Source organism: Panthera uncia, assembly GCF_023721935.1.
Source record: "Panthera uncia isolate 11264 chromosome C1 unlocalized genomic scaffold, Puncia_PCG_1.0 HiC_scaffold_4, whole genome shotgun sequence".
In the NCBI taxonomy this organism is placed as follows: Eukaryota; Metazoa; Chordata; class Mammalia; order Carnivora; family Felidae; genus Panthera; species Panthera uncia.
Window position 1 is genome coordinate 69,779,509 of NW_026057585.1, and position 23,926 is coordinate 69,803,434.

Consider the following 23,926-nt stretch of genomic DNA (forward strand, 5'->3'; position numbering starts at 1 on the left):
CTTCCATAGCTCAAATGAATCATGGTTCCCAGGCATAGGTCACCAGATACATCTGAAGGAAGTAAAAGTAAGTGTTTCTACACCGAGACTTTAGAACAGTGAGCTATGGGTATCTCATTTTCAAACTAGAACAGGATCCTTGGATTAGGCAGGTGGACCTTTAGGATGCAGCAGACCATACAGAAGAATTTTAGTTAGATCAGAAGGCTGTGACAGCTCTTCACTTGAACCAGAAAAGGACTGCTGAGGATTCCTTGGCATATATTTCTTATACTTTATAAAATAATCTTAGGGCTTTTGAACTGCTTTTCAAATCCATTTGCAGTAAGGAGTATTCAGCTTGAGTTCTACTTGTACCCAGACACTCACCTCATTTACAGTATAGTACTCTGAAGTTTTAAAGCCTTTTTTTTAAGTTTATTTATTTATTTTGAGAGGGGGGAGGAGGGAATGGGGAGTGGCAGAGAGAGAGAGAGAATCCCAAGCAGGCTCCACACTGTCAGTGCAGAGCCCAATGTGGGGCTCAGACTCACGAACCATGAGACCGTGACCTGTGCCAAAGTTGGATGCTTAACCAACTGAGCCACCCAAGTGCCCCTAAGTTTTAAAACCTTTAAAACTCATAGTTAACCCTTTCCTGCCCAGTTCCTCCCCAGCAAAGAACAAATTTCTCTAAGGTAGCTCAGAACAGTAAGGTTCTGGATGGTGGCTGATGACTCTCCCTGGGTCTTCTAGGTTACCTGTTCTAGAAAGCTCAACTTCTACAGGAGACACTTCTCACCCTCACCATATGGTGTCTGTGGTGCCCAGCCGTTATCCTCGCTGGTTCACGCTTGGACACTTGGAATCACAGCAGTGTGAACTGGCCTCCACCATGCTGACCGCTGCCAAAGGTGAGCATAGATAGACTTTAGGCTCCAACACCCCCATTATGCTGGCCCAGTCATGGCCTATCAAGGGCTTGGTCTGCAGTCTCCTGAAGAAGAAAAGCTATTCTTGACTACTTAGAGTGACTACTCAAGTGATATACTTGACAACTTAGAATAGATGGTTACTTTGATTGCTGCCATTAGAATGAGCACCTGGGTCCAAGCCAGAGTTTTGCCTTTGTTACTAATTGTGGGATGCTGAGTACATAGTATGAAATCATCTTCAAGATAACTTCTAAGTCTAACCTTCTGTATGATAGTCACTTCACCTTTGCAATCCTAGGTTCAAAGTCTATAAAATGGGGGTCATTGTCAGTGATCCTGTCAGCCTTTCGGGGCCTTTGGAAGATCCAGTAAAGTCATGACTAAGATAGTGCTATAAATCTCTTTATAGTTATGAGAGTTTGTGATATTTCCAGGGCTCCTTGTCAGAAGATAGGCAGCCCAGAGTAACTCTCAAGTTTTTAAGCTCACATACCTCCCTGTTATCTAGGTAGGTTTAATTACAAAGAAGATGAAAATAAGCCCCTGAGAAGCTATAATGAAATACTAGCTAGCATGGGTTGTGAGTATTTTTCTGATAACAGGAAACTATGGCTATTTTAAAGCATTTTTTTAAAAAATAACTGTATCTTGTTGCCCCCCAAAATACATACTCATTATGGAAAAGGTAAAAGATACAGATAAATCAATATGTAAATGAGCAATACACCAATACAAAAACTGAACAAAGGATATGATCAGACAGTTGTAGAAAAGATACAAGTAACTTTTAAACAATTAAAATCCTTGTCCCCCCTTGAGAAATATGAATTAGAATTACCCTGACATAATATTTTCACTCTTATAGGCAAAAATCAATAAATTTGATAATAGACATCTCTGTGGGGGTGGGAATGGCAGGGGTATGGCATAGAATGTCAGATTCCAAGCAGGATAGAATGAGTACAGATCCAAAATGTTCAATTAATCTCAAGCACAAGAAACACAAAGAAAACTATACCAAGGCACACTATAATCAAATTGCTTAAAACCAGTATTTAAAGAGAAAATATTATTTAAAAGTAACTAGAGAAAAAAGACATTATGTACAAAAGATAAACATGAGAGCATGTTTCTCACTAGAAGCAGTGTAAACTAGAAGAAAGTGGAGAAAATTCTTTAAAGTACTTTTAAAGAATTCTAGATCAGTGAAAATATCTTTCAGAAACAAAGGTGAAATAAAAAACTTTTCAGACAACCTCAATTGAATTAAAAATCAATAATAAAAAGATATGTGGAAAATCCACCAAATTTGGAGAAATTAAATCACACACTTCCATATAACTCACTGGACAAAGGGGATAAAAAACAAAAAATTTGAAAATGTTTAAACTGAATGAGAATTAAAAGAACAGCATATCAAAATTTTTGGAATATAGCTAAAGCTTACTTAGAAGGAAGTTTTTGACACCAAATGCCTGTACCTAAAAAGAAGAAAGTTTTCAAATCAGTGATCTCAGTTTCCACCTTAACCACAAACTAGAAAAAGGAGATACCACCTCACACCTGTCAGAATGGCTAAAATTAACAACTTAGGAAACAACAGATGTTGGTGAGGATGCGGAGAAAGGGGAACCCCTTTGCATTGTTGGTAGGAATGCAAACTGGTGCGGCCATTCTGGAAAACCGTATGGAGGTTTCTCAAAAAATTAAAAGTAGAACTACCCTATGACCCAGCAATTGTACTGCTAGGTATACAAAAGGATACAAAAATGCTGATTCAAATGGGCACATGCACCCCAATGTTATTAGCAGCACTATCAACAATACCCAAATTATGGAATGAGCCCAATGTCCATTGACTGATGAATGTGTGAAGAAGGTACACACACACACTTACACACACACACACACACACACACACACACACAGGAATATTACTTGGTGATGAAAAAGAATGAAATCTTGCCATTTGCAACAACGTGGATGGAACTAGAGGATATTATGCTAAGCAAAAGACAGATATCATATGATTTCACTCATACGTGGCATTTAAGAAACTCAACAGAACATAGGGGAAGGGAAGGAAAAAGAAGATAAAAATAGTAAGGTAAACCCTGAGAGACTCTTAAATACAGAGAACAAACTGAGGGCTGCTGGAGGAGAGGTGGCAGGGGAAGGATTAAATAAGTGATGGGCATTAAGAAGGGCACTTTTTGGGATGAGCACTGGGTGTCACATGTAAGAGATGAATCCCTGGGTTCTACTCCTGAAGCCTAGACTACACTGTATGTTAACTAACTTGAATTTAAATTTTAAAAAAAGATCAAATGAAACTCAAAGTAAGCAGAAGAAAGGAAATAATAAAGATCAGAGCCTAAATCAATAAATAGAATATAGAAAAACAGTACATAAAATTAATGAAACCAAACACTGTTTGTTTGAAAAGAAAAATAAAATTGAAATCTCTGTCCAGACTGATCAAGTCAAAAAGAAGATAAAAATCACCAATCCCATGGGGTGCCTGGGTGGCTCAGTCGGTTAGGCAGCCGACTTCGGCTCGGGTCATGATCTCGCGGTCCGTGAGTTCTAGCCCTGCGTCGGGCTCTGTGCTGACAGCTCAGAGCCTGGAGCCTGCTTCATATTCTGTGTCTCCCTCTCTCTGACCCTCCCCCGTTCATGCTCTTTCTCTCCCTGTCTCAAAAATAAACATTAAAAAAAAAATTTAAAAAAAAATCACCAATCCCAAGATTGAGAAAGGTGACATCAAAACAAACTCTAAAGACATAAAAATAATAATAAAAGAATATTATGAAGAATTTTATGTCAATAAAACAAACAACATAAATGGATTAATTCCTTGAAAGATATAAACTACCAAAGCATATTCAAGAATAAATAAAAATGAACTAGGCATACCCCAAAAGAATTAAAAGCGTGGACTCAGACAGATACTTGTATATCACTGTTCATAGCAACATTATTCACAATAACAAAAAGTTGGAAATATGTATCAAACAGATGAATAAACAAAATATGACATATACACTCTTTGGAATATTAATTTAGTTGTAAAAAGGAATGAAATCCTGATACATACTAAGTAAAATAAACCAGACACAAAAGGAGAAATATTGTATGATTCTATTTATGTGAGGTACCTAGAATAGCCACAGCAAAGAAACATCAGTGGATGCTAAACTAGTGGGCATTTTATTAGCAATGGGATATTTGTGTGGTATCAAAGTATCTCTCCACAAAATACTTATCAATCATAAAGGTAAAAAGTGTAATTCTGCCATTGAGTAACCTTGCAGACATCACTTGAGTAAAGTGGCCACAGTTAATATCATAAATTCAAAGAGGCAGAAAGCAAAATAGAGTAGAAATTCATAGAGACAGAAAGTAGAATACAGAGCTTGGGGAAATTAGTTATTATTTAATGAATATAGAGTTTCTATTTGAAATGATGAAAAAGTTCTGGAAATATATAGTGGCGATAGTTACACAACATTGTGAATGGACTTAATGTCATTGAATTGTACCCTTAAGTGATTAGAATGGTAAAATTTATGTTACATATGTTTTACCACAATAAAAATAAATAATATATAGAAATGAATTTCAAAAAAGTTGAATTTGTAGTTAAAAACCTTTCCACAAAGAAAAATCCAGGCCTAGTTGGCTTCACTTCTACCAAACATTTAAGGAAAACATAGCAATTCTATACAAACTCTTCCAGAAAATTGAAGAGGAAGAAATATTTCCCACCTCAGTCTATGAAGCCAACATTACTCTGATACCAAAACCAGTCAAAAATCATTCTAAGAAAAGAAAACTACAGGGGCTCCTGGGTGGCTCAGTCGGTTAAGCGTCCGACTTCGGCTCAGGTCATGATCTCATGGTCTGTGAGTTTGAGCCCCGCATCAGGCTCTGTGCTGATAGCTCAGAGCCTGGAGCCTGCTTCGAATTCTGTGTCTCCCTTTCTCTCTCTCTCTCTCTGCCCCTCCCCTGCTCATGCTCTGTCTCTCAAAAATGAATAAATGTTAGAAAACTACAGACTAATATCCTTATGAGTATAGGTGCAAAAATTTTTAATAAAAATGTTAACAGATTGAATCCAATAATATATTGTAAAAAGATAAAACATCATGACAAAGTAGGGTTTATCCCAGGAATGTTAAGTTTAGTTTAACATTCAATAAGCAATCACTGTGATTCACCATAATAATAGAGTAAAAAAGAAAACACCTGGGTTATTTCATCATCTTAATAATACAGAAAAAGTGGGGCACCTAGGTGGTTCAGTCAGTTAAGCTTCTGACTCTTGATTTTGGCTCAGGTCGTGATTTTACAGTTCGTGAGTTCGAGCCTTGTGTCAAGCTCAGCACTTATAGCGCAGAGCCTGCTTGGGATTCTGTCTCTCCGTCTTTGCCCTGCCCTGCTCTCCTCATGTGCGCTCTCTCTCGCTCTCTCTCACTCTCTCTCAAAAAATAAATAAACTTTAAAAAACTACAGAAAAAGCATTTAATAAAATCTAGTACTAATCCCTAATAAGAACAGTAAAAACTCCCAACAAACTAGGAAAAGAAGTAAACTTTCTCAACATGATAAAGGGTATGATAAAGGGTATCTAATATACAGCTACCCTTAAACTTAATGGTAAAAGATTGAATCCTTTCTTCCTAACATCAGGAACAAGGTAACGATGTTTGCTTTCAGCTCTTCATTCAACATCATACCAGTGGTTCTAACCAATACAGTTAGTACAAAGAAATAAAAGATAGCCTCATTAGAAAGGAAGAAGTAAGAGTGCCTGGCTAGCTCATTTGGTGGAGCATGAGACTCTTGATCTCAGGGTTGTGGGCTCAAGCCCCAAATTGGGTGTAGAGATTACTTGAAAATAAAATCTTAAAAAAAAAAAAAAAAGGAATAAATAAAACTATCTTTATTCTCAGATGACATGCTCATCTATGTAGAAAATCCTATGAAATCTACAAGTAGCTATTAAAATTAATAATGAGTTTAGCAAGGTTGCAGGATACAAGATCAGTATACAAAAATCAATATACCAGCAATGAACAACCAGAAATTGAAATTTAAAAATTATTGTAATAGTATCAAGAAGGTATGAAATACTTTAGAATAAATTTAACAAAAGATTCAAGGCCTATATGATGAAAATCATAAAACACTGTTGAGAGAAATGAAAGAAGACCTAAATAAATTGAAAGATATCTTGCACTTATGAATTAGAAAACTCAATATTGTTGAATGTTGATTTTCTACAAATTGATGAATAGATTCAGTGCAATTCCAATCAAAATCTCAACAGGCTTTGGAATAGAAATTGATTATCTGATTCTAACATTTGTATGAAAATGCAAAGGACCTACAGTAGCCAAAAACATCTTTGCAAAAGAAAAACAAAAGTGGTAAGACTAACACTACCCAATTTCAAGACATATTATAAAGCTATAGTATCCAGTATAGGATTATTGGGGTAAGATAGACAAATAAATCAATGAAAAAGAAAGTCCCAAGTACACTTATATATATGTGGTCAGTTTATTTCAATAAAGGGCAAAGTCAATTCTGTTGAGAAAAAGATGGTCTTTTCAACAAATGTTACAACATACACAAAAATTAATTTATGAGGGATTGAGGACCTAGAAGTAAAAACTAAAACTATAAAACTTTTAAAAGAAAACATTAGAAAAATCATTTTCATTTTATATTAAGCAAAGATTTTGTAGATACAACATTAAAAGTACAATCCAGGGGCGCCTGCGTGGCTCAGTCAGTTAAGCGTCCAACTTCGGCTTAGGTCATGATCTCGTGGTTCATGAGTTTGAGCCCCGCATCGGGCTCTGTGCTAACAGCTCAGGGTCTGGAGCCTGCTTCAGATTCTGTGTCTCCCTCTCTCTCTGCCCCTCCCATGCTCATGCTCTGTCTCTCTCTGTCTCAAAAATAAATACACATTAAAAAAAAATTTTTAAGTACAATCTGTAAAAGAAAAAATTGATAAATTGTCTTACCAAAATTAAGAACTTTTGCTTTATGAAGTCTCTGTTGAGAATGAAAAGCAACAGATTGAGAGAAATATTTGCAAATCACATATCTCATAAACGACTTGCATCCAGAATATGTAAAGAAGTCTCAAAACTCAATAAGAAAATGAACAACCTATTTTTTAAAAATGAGCAAAGCTATGAAGAGACATTTCACCAAAAAAGATATTCTGATGGAAAATAACCACATGAAAAAATGTTCCATATCGTTAGTCCCTAGGGAAATACAATAGAATCACGATAAGAAAATGGCTAAAGTTAAAAAAACAACAACAAAAAAAAACTATAGCAAGGACTGGCAAGGACATGGAGCAGGTGGAGCTTTCATACACCATAGGCAGAACATAAGTGGCAAGACCACTTTGAGAAACCATTTTACAATTTCTTAAAAAGTTGAATAGACCTGATTCAGCCATTGCACTCCTAGATAACACCCAAAAGAAAGGGAAGTATGTATCTATAAAAAATCTTCAGCATGAATGTTCACACCAGCTTTGTTTTTAATACCAGCAACTGGAAACAATCCAAATATCTATCCATATGTGAAGGGATAAACAAACTGTGATATAACCATACAGTGGAATACTACTCAACAATGAAAAGGAACGAACTATTGATATATACTGCAATGTGAATGAATCTCAAAATAATTATTGCTAAGTGAAAGAAGCCAGACCAAAGGAAAAGCCGTATATTGTATTATTCTGCTTATATAAAATTCTAGAAAATGCACATTATAGTGACAGAAAGAAGATCAGCAGTCTCCTGGGAATGGGAGCTGGGGCAAGCTATGATGGAAGGGGAAGAAGGGATTACCAGAGGTCACAAGGAAACTTTGGAAATGATGTATGTGTTCAGTGTCTTGATTGTGGTGATAGTTTCTTGGAGGTATACATATGTCAAAATTTATCAAATTTTACATTTTAAAATATGCACTGATTATTGTATGTCAGTTATACCTCAATTTTAAAGCTGTACATAAATGTATAGATAAGTAATGATGGCAACTGATTATAACTCATTGAATAAAATAAATATCCATGAGTTTTATATGGTATAAACAAATAAATGAATAGAGTGGAATGCCAACTGGTGATTGTGGAAGGAATGATGAAATGAGAATATAACATTTGGGAAAAAAAGAATATACCATTTGGCAACCATATAATACTTAGTTCAGCCTAGAAACATCAATGGATAATAAAACTAGTGGGTGAACATTTGATAAGGGATATTTACATAGTCTCAAATTATCTTTCCATAAAATACTTGTCAATCACAAAGGGAAAATGTGTAACTTTACATTAGAGAAATTTGGCAGACATCACTTTAATCAAATGATCACAGTTAATACCATCAGAAATGGGTCAAGTCATATTTATATATATCACCTGTTAGGAAGCTATAAGAACTTGAGGAAACATCAGGCATACCCAGAAAGAAGGACATACTTAACAAAATAACTGGTCTAATCTACAAAGTGTCAAGATCATAAATGTCAAGGGAAGATTGAGGAGTTTTCCCAAAATGACGAAGACTAAAGAGACATGACAAATATGATCTTGTATGAAATCTGTTTGTTATAAAGTACTTAATTGAAACAATTGGTGAAACTTGAATAGGATCTGGCAGATGGTAGTAATATATCAATATTAATTTCCTTATTTTGACGGTTGTATTGTGGGTATGTAGAAAATTGTCCTTCTTTGCCAGAAGTATAGACTACAGTGTTCAGGAGTGATGGGCTGTCAAGTCACATACTTTTGAATGCTTCAAGGGTAAGAAAAGATTTCTCTGTACTATTCTTGGAACATTTCTGTAATTTTGAAATTATTTCAAAATAAAAGAAAACATTTTGATAAAACATTGTGTTTGCAAAGATGTGGAGTGGGAGTATAGATTGGTAACCCTTTGTGAAGGGCAATTTGGCATATCTATGAAGATTATAGTGCACATATCCTTTGACCCAGCAATTTCATTTCCAAGATTTTATCTTACAAATATATTTGTACAAATGTGAAATGATGTTTGTACTAGGTTTTTCAGTCCAACATTGTTTGTGATTGCAAAATATTCAAAACATTCTAAGTATTCATCAATAGGAGACTGATTAAATATATCCAAAATCTCTTATGTGGAATTCCAAAATCTGAAAAGCTTTGTAAATCCAAACTTTTTTTGTTAAGTTCCACAGCAAAACCTGACCCCAACTGACATTAGGCATTGGTCTCATCACTCTTAGTCATATACATCTTTGCTGTTCACTAATACTGTGTTGCCTTCTTTGTTTATGTTGTTGTTGTTTTGTCCGTTTGAGTTTAATTGTCCTATAAAAATGTCCAGAAAATTGAAGATGAGAATAAGAAAAAATGGAAGCATCTATCATTTTTAGTAGCACAGAAAATAGAGATAGTGTAGAAACTTGATCCAGGTATGTCTGTAAGGCATCTTACTAAAGAATAGGGTGTGGCAATTAACATGACATGACTTGAAAAAAAAATAGACAAAGTATTGAAGTTTTACCAGACAACAATGACCAGAACTAATGAAGAATAGAATATTTTTCAGAGGGCAAAAAATGAAGATGTTGACATGAGCATGATTGAATAGTTTCAACAATGAAGCAGTGTGACTATGCCACTGAATGATTTTTGGTCATGAAACAAGCTAGAATATGCCATGAAGGACTGAACATATTTAAGGTGAGTATAAAATACCAGAATTGATTGCAGAAAGTTAAGAAGCATCATGGTATAAAATATCTGAATATCTATGATGAAGAAGCTTCTACTTACCATGAAGTAGATGAAAGTTATATTGACAAATTTGTTAAGATCATTTTTAATGAAAATCTTAGTCCTAAACATGTATGCAGTGCTGATATTCTTTTTAAAAAATAAATAAATAGCAATGATTAATGAGCAAACGAGATTTTAAGGACTTTAAACACAGATTGAAAGTTCTGGGATGTGCCAATGCAGGGGACAGGTAAAGTTAGAAAAAGCCAACATCCAGGATGTTTCAGAAGTTGTTCACAATTTCATTGTTAGTGTGTAAACAAAAAAGAATAAGTAATCGAAGAGATATTTTCTAACTGACTTAATAATCTGTACCAATGATATGAACTCATTGCACACAAACAGGAATGGAAGAAAACCATATTGATTATACTATTCCTGGAACACCATTCCACACATACCCCTCCTAAACTTCTTGTGACCAAGAAATTTTACTCCTAATGAAGAGCAAATGTAATATTTATTTTTTAATTTTTATACTCTATACTTGGCAGCAGCTAACGTCTAATACTTCCTTAAAAAGTTATTGTGGAAGCTTGATCAGGCCTACCTTAACGATGCCATTTACACAGTTGCTGGTGGTTGGAATGATTGATAAATATTTGGCAGACACTTTGGCTTACAATAACGTTTGAAAGTAAACCTGTAGATAAAGACTTTGAAGGATTTTGTCACTACTGAAAAGATATATAGTCTTACTACTTACCCTAAAATTTTATTGACTAAAAGTCTAAATAAGTCAGAGCCTTGCTACTCAAAAAGTGTGGTCAGTGGACAAGTAGCATCAACATTGCTTGGAAGCTTGTTAAAAATACAAATTCCCAGATCCACTGAATCAGAATCTCTGTGGGTGTAGCCCAAGAATCTATATGTTAAACAAATTCTCAAGATGACTTTTATGTGCACTAAGGTTGTAAAGCGCTGAAGTAGAGCAATCTCATATAAAAAAAAAATACTGAATATGTTATGTACCTGTTGTACATTCCTTGCAAGATAGAAAAATTGCTAAAATGGTGTAACCCAAATAAGCATGAGACTAGTATTGATGGCTATGGTGAAATATAACAGATGGAAAAAATCTCCATAGACAATATGGGGGAAATGTATGAGCACTTAATTGGTCTTGAATAACATGTGTTTATCAGTGAAGAGGTTATGGCTCTTGCTTAATTGAAGACACTGCTTATCTAGAAAACCATATTAATGAGTTATGTTACCCTATAACTACACATTTTTAAAGGTCATCTATTTTAGTTTTAAAGAATCCCATTCTTGCCCCATCATTAAATATTCAGTTCTAATAGCAAACCTGATGAAACCTTTTATCCAATATCCTCAAGAACCCAGATGTAGCAAATATTCTCTGCATATGTATGTAGAGATATTTAGCTTGGTTTTTGTTTATTGAATGTTTTCTTAGAAATAAAGAGTACCAAGTATTTATGGTCTATATCACCCTATTTCATTTCTGTATTGATAAATTACAATACTGATTTTGCTCTTCATCCCAACTAGTGTGAATATTTATTCATTCCCTGCACAAATAGTAATGTGTTTAATTATGTGATCTTGCTCCAAGCCCACTGCAAAAATTATGTATAATGTATGCATAAATTGTATCTCTGTAACTTAAAAAAATCTGAATTCCAAAACACATTCAAAACCCAAGGATTTTGAATAAGGAGTCGTGGATCTGTACATCCATAAATGGAATACTATGCAGCCATTTAAAGGAAAAGAAGCTCTTTATGTACTGATATGGAAGAATCTCCAAGATATGCTGATGTGGGGGGGGGGTATAACATGCAAATATGTATATACTAGCCTACTCTTTAAGGTTTTTGTTGTTGTCATTGTTCTTCTTGTTGTTGTTGTTTTTAAGGAGATGAACTACATAATGTATTTCCTTATTAACCATAGAATATCATGTTATGTAATCCAAAAATTGATACTATTGGTTGCATATAGGTTAGAAGTGGGTGAATGAGAGTCAGGGGTGAGGGAGAGAAAGAACTTTTAATTATTAACCTTTTTGTATCTTTTCAATATTGAACCATGTGAATATTTCCAAAATTTTAAATTATAAATGTAATTGAAACTGCTTAAATTGAAATGCAGAGAGAAAAAAATTAATGGTGGGGAGGTACCTAGAACAGAATATCTGAGAACTGTGGGACAATTAGAAAAGATATCTAACATGTACATCATGGGAATACCAGAAGGAGAAGAAAGGAGCAGAACAAATATTTGAAGTAATAATGGCTGAGAATTTTCCAAAATTAGTGACAGATACTAGAATGCAGCTCCAGGAAGCTCAAAGAAGACCAAGAAATATGAACACCAAAATATTTTCTCCTAAACATATATTCAAACTGCAGAATACCAAAGACAGAGAAATTTTTAAAGAAACCATACAACAAAACCAGACCTTACCTATTGAGAAACAAGGATAAAAATTACATCACTTTCACAAACCATGCAAGCAAGAGAGAGTGAAGTGAATATGTAAAATGTTGAAAGAATAATCACCAACTTAGAATTCGGTATCCAAATAAATTACCCTCCAATAGTACAGGAGAAATACTTTCTTAGACAAACTGAGGGAATTTACTGCCAATAGATCTGCTTTGCAAGAAGTCCTTCAGAGAAAAGGAAAAATACATAAATGTGAAACTCAGATCTACATAAAGAAAGGAAGAGTGTTAGAGAAGGAATAACTGAAGGTGAAATAAAACCTTTTTTTTTTTAAATTCTTAAATGAATTAATAGATAACTGCTTGTTTAAAATAATATCAGGGGTGCCTGGCTGGCTCAGTAGTAGAACATGTAACTCTTGATCTCAGGATTATAAGTTCGAGCCCCACATTGGGTATAGAGATTTAAAAATAAAATATTTTTAAAAATTTTAAAATAATACTAGCAATGTATAGTAGCAATATATTGGGTGATTATAGCTTAAAGATAAGTGAAATGAATGGCAGCAATGAAATTACAGAAGGAAAGGAAAAATTGAGAATACTGTTATAAGGCACCTTATGAAGTGGTATAGTTATTTGAAAATGAACTTAGACTCATTGTAAACATATACTGCAACTCTAGGGTAAACACTAAAATAACTTTCAAAGGAAGTATAATTAACAAGAGAGAAAAGAAAATTAAATTATAAAATAATGCTCACTGTAAGCCAGAGATGGCCAAAAAAGGGGGAAGATTTTTTTAAAAAGAAACAAAGAACAAGTGTAATAAAGAGAAAACAGTTACAAATATGGTAGATGTTAATCCAACTATATCAGTAATCACTTTAAATGTTAATGGTCTAAATATGCCAATCAAAAGGCAGAAACTGGCAGAGCACATTTGAAACAAAAACACCAAAGCCTAATTATATGTGGTCTACAAGAAACCCAGTTTAAATATAAAGATACAGATGGAGTAAAAGTAAAGGGATACACCAATGACCTAAATATAAAAGCTAAAGCCATAAACTTCATAGAAGAAAATGTAGGGATAAATCTTTATGACCTTGACTTGTCAATGGATTCTTAGATATGACACCAATAGCATGAACAACAAAAGAAAAAGTAAATTGGACCTTATCAAAATTAAAAACTTTGGGGGGTGCCTGGCCGGCTTGGTCAGTGGAGCATGTTAGTCTTGATCTTGGGGTTGTAAGTTCAAGCCCCATATTGTGTATAGAGATTACTTAAAACTAAAATCTTCTTTAAAAACTTAAAAGCTTTTGGGGCACCTGGGTGGCTCAGTCAGTTAAGTGTCTGACTTTGGCTTGGGTCATGATCTCACGGCTTGTGAGTTCAAGTCCTGCATCGGGCTCTGTGTTGACAACTCAGAGCCTGGAGCCTGCTTCAGATTTTGTGACCTTCTCTTGCTTGGTATCCCTCTCTCGCTCTGTCCCTACCCTGTTCATGCTTTCTCTCTGTCTCTCTCTGTCTCTCTCTCTTTCTCTCAAGAATAAACATTAAAAAAAATTTTTTTTTAACTTAAAAGCTTTTGTTCATCCAAGAATATTGTTAAGAAAGTAAAAAGACAACCTATAGGATGGAATATTTGTAAAGCATATATCTGAAAGGGCTTAATATACAAATACATAAAGAACTACAACTCAACAACAAAAAAACAACCAATCCAATTTAAAAATGGGCAAAAGACTTGAAAAGACATTTCTCCAAAGAACATATATAAATAATAAGCTCATGAAAAGATACTCAACATCATTAATCATTAGTCATTAGGGAAATGCAAATCAAAACCACAATGAGATACTACCTCACACCCATTAGAATGGCTATTATAAAAAATAATAAAGAAAGTTGGCAAGGATGTGGAGAAATTGGAATGTTGTATATTGCTGGTGGGAATGTAAAATGGGACAGCTGCTGTGGAAAATAGTTTGGTCTTGAAATTTTTATTTTTTATTTTTTTTAATATAAGCTCTATACCCAATGTAGGGCCCAAACTCACAACCCCAAGATCAAGAGTCACATGCCATGAGCTGGCCATGACCCCTGTTCCTAAAAATTTTAAATAGAAGTACAATATAACCCAGCTATTCAACTCCTAGGTATATAACCAGAAGAATAGAAAAGAGGAACAGGGCACCTGGGTGGCTCAGCTGGTTAAGCATCTGACTCTTGATTTCAGCTCAAGTCATGATCTCACAGTTCAGTTCGTAGGATCAAACCCTGCATTGTGCTCTATGCTGACAGTGTGGAGCCTGTTTGGGATTCTCTCTCTGCCTCTCTGCCCCTCCCTGCTCACTCTCTCTTTCTCAAAATAAACATTAAAAAAGGAAGGAAGGAAGGAAGGAAGGAAGGAAGGAAGGAAGGAAAAAGGAACTCAGATACAGAACATCAGTGTTCATTGCGGCATTATTCATAATAGCCAAAAGTTGGAAACAACCCAGTGTCTGTCAACATATGAATAAACAAACAAAATGTGGTATATACATAGAATGGAATATCATTAAGTCATAAAGAGAAATGACATTCTGATACATGCTACAACCTGGGGGAACCTTGAAGACATGCTAAGTGAAAGAATCCAGATACAAAAGGATAAATATTGTATGATTACATTTATATGAAATATCTATAATAGGCAAATTAATAAAGACAGAAAGTAAATTCAAGGCTACCAGGACCTGAGGGGAGAGGCAATGTAAATTATTGTTTAACAGGTACAGAGCCTCTGTTTGGGGTGATTTAAAAGTTTATAAGTATTGATAATATTTACACAATATTTTGAATGTAATTAGCATATATATACATATATATGTGTGTATATATATATATATACGTATACATATGTATATATATACATAAGATAGATAGATAAATAGATGAATGAACTGATAAAGAATCAGTGCTAGAACAAGCAAATAGACCCTGAGTACAGACACTGAACAGCACTGGGCTTCATTTTTTTTCCCAGTACTTAAATGACTTTAGGCAGTCATTTAACTTCTCTATGACTGAGTTTATATGTTTTACCTTTCCAAATATTTTCTACTAAAAACAGAGGCCAGGACTTTAAAACAAAAAAAACAAAAACAAAAAAACAAGGAGGTGTTGTCAACACTCTGGCCCTCACTTTCCACACCCTATAGCCTCACTGCCAGACTAGTTGCACTGAAAGCAGGAAGAGTCTGGAAAAGGTACTCTTCCAGGAAAGCATACATAGTAGAAATACTAAAAATAGTTCTAAAACAAACAAATAAAAATATTTCTTAAAAACAGATTTCTTCAACAACAAAATACAGAGAAAGGTCTACTATGCTAACACAAATCAAAAGAAAGCTGGAGTGCCTATATAAATTTTAGACAAAACAGGCTTCAAAACATGAAAATTACAGGGATAAAGAGAGGCATTCCACAGTTATAAAAGGGGCCAGTTCTCCAAGAAGACATAATAATCCTTAATATATATGTACTTAGTAACAGAACATCAAAATACGTGAGGCAAAAACTGATAGAATGAGAAGAAATAAACAAATCCACTATTATAGTTGGAGAACTCAACATATTTCTATCAGCAATTGACAAATCCAGTAGGCAGAAAATCAGTAAGGATATACTTGAACTGAATAGCAATATCAATGAACTGGATCCAATTAACATTTATAGAATACTTCATCAGACAACAACAAAATGCACATTCTTCTCAAGCTCACATGGAACATTCACCAAGATAGACCACATTCTGTACTGTAAAACACACCTAAATAATTTAATAAAAGAAATCATACAAAGTATATTCTCAGACAACAGGGGAATTAAACTAGAAATCAATAACAGAAGGATTACTGGAAAATCCCAGAATACATAGAGATTAAACAACACACCTCTAAGTTGCACATAGGTCAAAGAAAAAATGTCGAGGAATTTTTTAATATTTTGAACTAAATGAAAGTTAAAATACAAATGATCAAAATGTGTGAGATGCAGCAAAAGCAGTGCTTGGAGGGAAATTTATAGCATTAAAATGCATATGTTAGAAAAGAAAAAAATTTTAAAGGCAACAGCTACTGAAGGCTTTGCCCAATTTTTTTGCTTGTTTATTTATTTTGAGAGAGAACAAGCACAAGCAGGGGAGGGGCAGAGATGGAGAGAGAGAGAATCCCAAACAGGCTTTGTGCTGCTTGTTCGAACACCATGAACTGTGAGATCATGACCTGAGCCAAAATCAAGAGTTAGTGACCTAAACAACTGAGCCACCAGGCACCCCAGAAAAGAAAGAGAATTTAAAATCAATAATCTATGACCTTACCCTCTCAGAATGGTTATTATCAGAAAACAAGAGATAACAAGTACTGGCAAGGATGTGCAGAAAAAGGTACCCTCATGCAGTATTGGTAGAAATGCAGATTGGTACAGCTACTTTGGAAGACAGTATGGAGCTTTCTCAAAAATTTAAAGTAGAGGGGCACCTAGTTGGCTCAGTCAGTTAAGCATCCAACTTCAGCTCAGGTCATGACCTTGCAGTCCATGGGTTCGGGCCCTGAGTCGGGATCTGTGCTGACAGCTCAGATTCTTGAGCCTGCTTCAGATTCTATGTCTCCCTCTATCTCTGCCCCTCTCCCACCTGCACCCTGCCTCTCATAAATCATAAACATTAAAATTTTTTTTTAATTTTAAAATAGAACTACAATATGTGGTCCAGCAGTCCCACTTCCAAGTATATATATCCAAAGGAAATGGAATCACTCTTAAAGAGTTATGTACACCCCTGTATTTACTGCATTGCAGCATTATTCACAATAGCCACGATTTGGAAAAAACCTAAGTGTCCACCAATGGATAAATAGATAGATAAAGAATGTATAGTAATACACACACACACACACACACACACACACACAGAGAGGAATATTATTCAGCCATAAAAAAGGAAGAAAATCCAGTCACTTATAACAACATGAATGAACCTGAAAGGCATCGTATATAGTGAAAACTAAACAGGATGCCCTCAAGGTTCACCCATGTTGTTATGTCAAAAAAAAGACAAATACAGTATGATTACACTTATATGTGGAATCTAAAAGTGCCAAATTCATAGAAACAGAGTAGATTGGTTGTTTCCAGGGCCTGAGGAGTGGGAGAAATGGGAAGATCGTGGTGAAAGAGTACAGATTTTCTGTTATAATTAAATAAGTTCTTGGAATCTAACATACAGCATGGTGACTATAACTAACAATACTGTGCTGTATACTTGAAATCTGCTAAGAGTATAGGTTTTAAATGTTCTAACCACACACACACACAGACACACAATAATGAATGTGTTAATTAATCTAATCGTGGTAATCGTTTGCAATATGTTTATGAAATCACACTATATACCTTAAACTTACACAAAGTTATATGTCAATTATATCTCAAGCTGAAGGGAAAATAAAATCAATAATCTAAGCTTACACTTTAGCAAACTAAAGAAAGAAGAGCAACATTAACTTAAAGCTAGCAGAAGAAAATAAATTATAAAAATTACAGAAAAAAATCATTGAAATTGAAAATAAAAAAAATAGAGGAAACTCAAAGCAAAAGGCACTTCTTTGAATAGATCCATCAAATTGCTCGCTCTCAAAATAAACTGTTAATAAAAGTTTAAAGAAAAGGGGCGCCTGAGTGCCTCAGTCAGTTGAGTGTTTAACTTTTGATTTCGGCTTAGGTCATGATCTCACGGTTCATGAGTCTGAGCCCCACATAGGGCTCTGTGCTGACAGTGCAGAACCTGCTTAGAATTCTCTCTCTCTTCCTATCTCTCTGCCTCTCTCTCTCTCCCTCACTTTCTCTCCCTCCCTCCATCTCTCAAAATAAATAAATAAACTTTTTAAAAAGTTAAAAAAAAAAAAAGAAAGAAAAGGGGCACCTGGGTGGCTCAGTCGGTAAAGCATCTGACTTTGGCTCAGGGGGCCATGATCTCACAGTTTGTGAGTTTGAGCCCTGCGTCAGGCTCTGTGCTGATAGCTCAGAGCCTGGAGCCTGCTTTGAATTCTGTGTCTCCTTCTCTCTCACCCCTTCCATGCTCACACTGTCTCTCTCTCTCTTTGTCTCTCTCTTTCTCTCAAAAATAAACATTAAATTTTTTTTAATTAAAAAAAAATTTTTTTTAATGTTTATTTATTCTTGAGACAGAGACAGAGCGTGAACAGGAGAGGGGCAGAGAGAGAGGGAGACACAGAATCTGAAACAGGCTCCAGGCTCCAAGATGTCAGTACAGAGCCCGACGTGGGGCTTGAACCCATGAACCGTGAGATCATGACCTGAGCCGAAGTCAGACACTTAACCAACTAAGCCACCCAGGTGCCCCCCAAATTTTTAAAAATTTTTAATAAAATAAAAAGATCAATAAAATTGATCCAACTTCTAGCCAAGCTAACCAAGAAAAAAGAGAGAGAATATATATTACTAATATCATAAATGAAACAGGAGTCCCCTATATATTAAAAAGATGATAAAGAAAAATTATGAAATTATATTTCCACAAATTTGTTATCTTCAATGATGAAATGGACCAATTCCTTGGAAAACACAATGTATCAAAACTCACATATGGAGAAATAAATAATCTGAATAAGCGTGTATCTATTAAAGAAATTGCATCAGTAATCTTTCAGACAGCACTTGGCCCAGGTGGTTTCACTTGTGAGTTATTAAGGAATAAATGATACAAATTCTCTAAAATCTGTTCTAGAAAATAGAAGCAGAGAGAACACCTCCTAACTCTTCTTATGAGAACAGCATTACTCCTCTAATACCAAAACCAGATAAAGACAATACAAGAAAGGAAAACTGCAGATCAGTATTACTCATGAATATAAGTACCAAAATCCTCAACAAAGTATTAGCAAATTGAGTCCAATGAAGTATAAAAAGAATTATATATCATTACAAAGTGGGATTTATCCCAGATATGCAAGGCTGGTTCAGCACTTGAAAGTCAATTAATGTAACCTATCACATCCACAGACTAAAGAAGATTATAGAATTATATCAATTGATGCAAGAAAAATATTTGACCAAATCCAACACCTATTCATGATAAAAAACAACAACTCAGCAAACCAGGAATAGAAGAGAACCAACTTGGGGTGCCTCACTGGTTCAGTTGCTAGAGCATGCAACTCGTGATCTCAGGGTTGTGAGTTAAAGCCCCATGTTGGGCATGGAGCCTACTTAAAATAAAAATTTTTAAAAATTGGAGTGCCTGGGTGGCTCAGTTGATAGCGCATCCAACTTCAGCTCAGGTCATGATTTCGCAGTTTACAAGTTCAAGCCCCACAACAGGCTCTGTGCCCTCAGCTCAGAGCCTGGAGCCTGCTACAGATTCTGTATCTCCCTCTCTCTCTCTCTACCCTTCCCCTACTTATGCTCTGTCTCTCTGTCTCTCTCTCTCTCTCTCTCTCTCTCAAAAATAAACATTAAAATTTTTTTAATTAAAAAATAAAAAATGATTTTAAAATTATTTAAAAGTTAAAGAGAATCAACTTAATTTTATAAAATATTTTTGAAATGAAAAAATATATATTGGGGCACCTGAGTGGCTCAGTCACTAAGTGTCTAACTCTTGATTTTGGCTCAGGTCATGATCTCACAGTTGTGAGATGGAGCCCTGCATCAGGCTCTGCACTGACAGCACAGAGCCTTCTTGGGATTCTCTCTTTCCCTCTCTCTCTGCCCTTCATCTGCTCACTTTCTCTCTCTCCAAAAATAAATAAATAAACATTTTTTTAAAAAATAAATGAATAAAAATAAAAACAATATATTTACATTAGCACCCCCCCAAAAGTACGTAGTAAATCTAACAAAATATGTGTAAGATCTATATGAGGAAAACTATAAAATTTTGATGAAAGAAATCAAAGATCTGAATAAATAGATATTCCGTATCCATAGATCGGAAGAATCATTATTATGTTAGTTCTTCCTAGGTTGATCTATAGATTCAATATAGTCTCAACCAAAATCCCAGCAAGTTATTTTGTGATACTGAAAAACTCTTTCTAAAAGCTAAAGACCTAGTATAGCCAACACAGTATTGAAGAACAAAACTGGAGAACTAACACTACCCAACCTCAAGACTTGCTGTAAAGCTACAGTAATCAAGGCAGTATGGAATTGGCAAAAGAGTAGACAACTAGATGAATGGAACAGAATAGAGAGCTCAGAAATAAACTCACACAAATATAGCAAACTGATCTTTGACAAAGAAGTAAAAGATAGTCCTTTCAACAACTGGTACTGGAAAAACTGCCTCCACCTGCAGGAAAAAAATATGTATAGACACTGACCTTACCTTACACCTTTCATAAAAATTAAAATAGATCAAAGGCATAAAGGTAATACATAAAACTATAAACCTAGGATAACATAGAAAATCTAGAGACCTTGGGTTTAGCAATGACTTTTTAGATACAATACCAAAAATATAATGCATGAAAGAAAAAATTGAAAAGTAGGACCTCATTAAAAGGAAGAACTTGTAGGACAGTCGGTTAAGCATGTGACTTTGGCTGAGATTATGATTTCACAGTTTGTGAGTTCAAGCCCCACGTCCGGCTCAGGGCTGACAGCTCAGAGCTTGGAGCCTGCTTCGGATTCTGTGTCTCCCTGTCTCTCTGGCCTTCCCTCGCTCACTGTGTGTGTGTGTGTGTGTGTGTGTGTCTCAAAAATAACCATTAAAGATTTTTAATAAAAAGGAAGAACTTCTGAGTGAATAACACTGTTAAGAAACTGAAAAGACAAGTCACAGACTGGGAGACAATATTTGTAAAACATTTATCCGATAAAGAACTTGTATCCCAGGGGCACCTGGGTGGCTCAGTCGGTTGAGTGTCTGACTCTTGATTTAGGCTCAGAAGATGATCTCATGGTCGTGAGGTCAGGCCCTGTGGAGAGCTGAGCACTGAACATGGAGCCTGCTTGGGAATCTCTCTCCCTTTCTCTTGCCTCTCCCCAGCTTCCACACACTCGCTAACTCTCTTTCTTTCTCAAAATAAACATAAAAAAAAAAAAAGAACTCGTATTCCAAATACATAACTCTTAAAACTCAATAATAAGAAGACAAACAACTGAATTTAAAAATGGGCAAAAGACTGGGGCTCAGCTGGTTAAGTGTCCAACTTCAGCTCAGGTCATGATCTCATGGCTCATGAGTTAGAGCCCCGCCTCAGGCTCTGTGCTGACAGCTTGGAACCTAAAGCCTACTCCAGATTCTGTGTCTACATCTCTCTCTGTCCTTCCCCAGCTTGTCCTCTGTCTCTCTGTCTCTCAAAAATAAACATTAAAAACACTTAAAAAAAAAAAAAGGGCAAAAGACCTGAACAGGTGCCTCATGAAAGAAGATACAGAGATGACAAGCATATGCAAAGATGCTCAGTATCACATGTCATTGGGAAAATGAAAATTAAAACAAAAAGTAGATACCACTGCATACCTATTAGAATGGCTAAAATCCAAAACATTGACAATACCAAATACTAGTAAGGATGTGGAGCAACAGGAACTCTCATTGCTTGTGGGAATGCAAAAGGTGCAGCCACTGTGGAAGACAGTTTGACAGTTTTTTACAAAGCTAAACATAGTCTTGCCATCTGATCCAGCAATCATGCTCCTAGGTATTTTACCAAATGAATTGGAAACTTCTGTCCACATAAAAACTTGCATACAAATGTTTATAGCAGCTATATTTGTAATTGTCAGAAACTAGAAGCAACCAAAGTGTCCTTCAAAAGGTGAATGGATAAACCTACATCTCATACAATGCAATATTATTTACCAATAAAAAGAAGTTAGCTATCAAGACACAAAAAGAAATGGAGGAACCTTAAGTGTGTGTTGGTTGGTGGAACCCAGTCTCAAAGGTTACATACTGTGGTTCCAAGTATATGACATTGTGAAAAAAGTTAAATTATAGAGACAATTAAAAAAAAAAGATCAGTATCCTTAGGGGGAATGAGGAGAGGGATGAAAAGGTAGAGCACAGGAGATTTTTAGAGCAATGAATCTATTCTGTACAGTAATGATGGGCCCATGATACCATGCCTTTGTTAAAACCCAGAGAACTGTATATCTCAGTGAAGCCTAATATAAACCATGGTCTTCAAATGATAACAATATTTCAATGTAGGTTCATCAAATGTACCACACTAATGTAAGACATTAATAATAGGGGAAATGGGAAATGGGGATAGGAGTATGTAAGAAGTGTACTTTACTGTACTATCTGCTCAATTTTCTGCAAACCTAAAACTGCCTAAACATGAAGTCTATTAATTTTAAAAATCGCTTTTAAAGATGACAGAAGGAAAAAAAGTACTCTCTCCCATAATTCTGACATCGAAAGATAACTACTACTAAGACATTGGTATAAATATTCCTGGAGATTTTCTAATCATATATATGCACACACATACACTACTACTACTACTACTTTTTTTTTTTTTACAAAAGTAGGATCATAGAATATTAACTATATGCAGGTTGCTTATAATTCTCACAACAACCCTAAAGGTTATTATTTCTGTTTTATGGATAAAGAAACTGAGCTAGTAAGTGGCTGAACTAGGTTCAATTCCCAATGTATTTCATTCCAAAGCCTATATGCTCTTACCACTACACCTCTTTGTCAGACATAAGACCTACTTTTTGTTCTATCTTTACTTCACATTTTACTCCTTCATAAGATACACCGATCTTTCATATACTATACTACCTTCATTCAGTGACTTTCACTTCATATGGTATACATGCCTTCCTGTGGTATATTTCTTAAGTCTCTGCACTAGTACTTTGTATAGAATCCTTGCCTGCTGAATAAGAAGTGGTGGCCCGGCTCCTTTTTGCTCCAGGGAGCTGCAGTGGGAAGCAAACAATGGAACTAGCATATTTTCTGACAATAATGCGGCTTCCTATCTCCTATATAAGCAGCTCTCAAAAGTCAGGTGTTCCTAAAAATTATTTCTGGGACCTAAGGAGACTGAGGGGAAAAGGTGAGGGATAGAGGCAGATGAAAAGGTAGAGAGAAGTGAATTCATGCAGGGGCCTGGTGAAGGAAGCAGTCTCCAGTGGGTTTAGTGGAGACACAGCATGTCTACCCAAAAGAGATGGTAGTATTCAGAAGCATTCAGTGAATTGATAGTAGCCAATTCAGCCAGTACCTATGTGATCAGTAGACTCAGGGAGACTTTAAAGAAGACCTGTCACTGTCCCATCTCTCGGCACCTATAGGGGACACTCTGAGGCTCCGGACAATTCTGGAAGCAATACAGAAGCACATCCATTCTTCCTCCCTCATCTTCAAACTGGCCCAAGATGCATTCAAGATTGCTACTCCCACAGACAGTAGTACTGACAGCACCCTGCTCAACGTGGCTCTGGAGCTGGGGTTACAGGTATGGAGGAGGAGTGGGTCATCCTCACTTTAGGCTTCTGGCCTTGTGATAAATGGTAAAGATAAGATCCCAGAGGCACTGGGCATGGGCCAAGTCTGGTTCTTTCTGTGTCCCCAGAGCACAACTTTTAGGCTAGACCTCTAGGTGAAGACTCTCTAAATTGGGCTCCATTTTGAAGTTGAGGCCAGAAGAAATGTAGCTTTAGGCTCCATAGGGTCCCCATCTTCTCCCCACCCC

The 23,926-nt window shown here is 35.5% G+C and overlaps 1 protein-coding gene across 1 annotated transcript in view; it reads left to right on the forward strand.

Annotated features, from left to right (window-relative positions):
• ZSWIM5 (zinc finger SWIM-type containing 5) overlaps nucleotides 1-23,722 on the forward strand; it is a 66,424-nt gene extending 42,702 nt beyond the window's left edge. Inside the window, exons 10-11 of the mRNA XM_049618874.1 lie at nucleotides 736-893; nucleotides 23,526-23,722. Of these exons, the coding sequence (XP_049474831.1) occupies nucleotides 736-893; nucleotides 23,526-23,722 (355 nt within the window). The remainder of the gene's footprint in view (nucleotides 1-735; nucleotides 894-23,525) is intronic.
• Nucleotides 23,723-23,926: the final 204 nt, after the last annotated feature.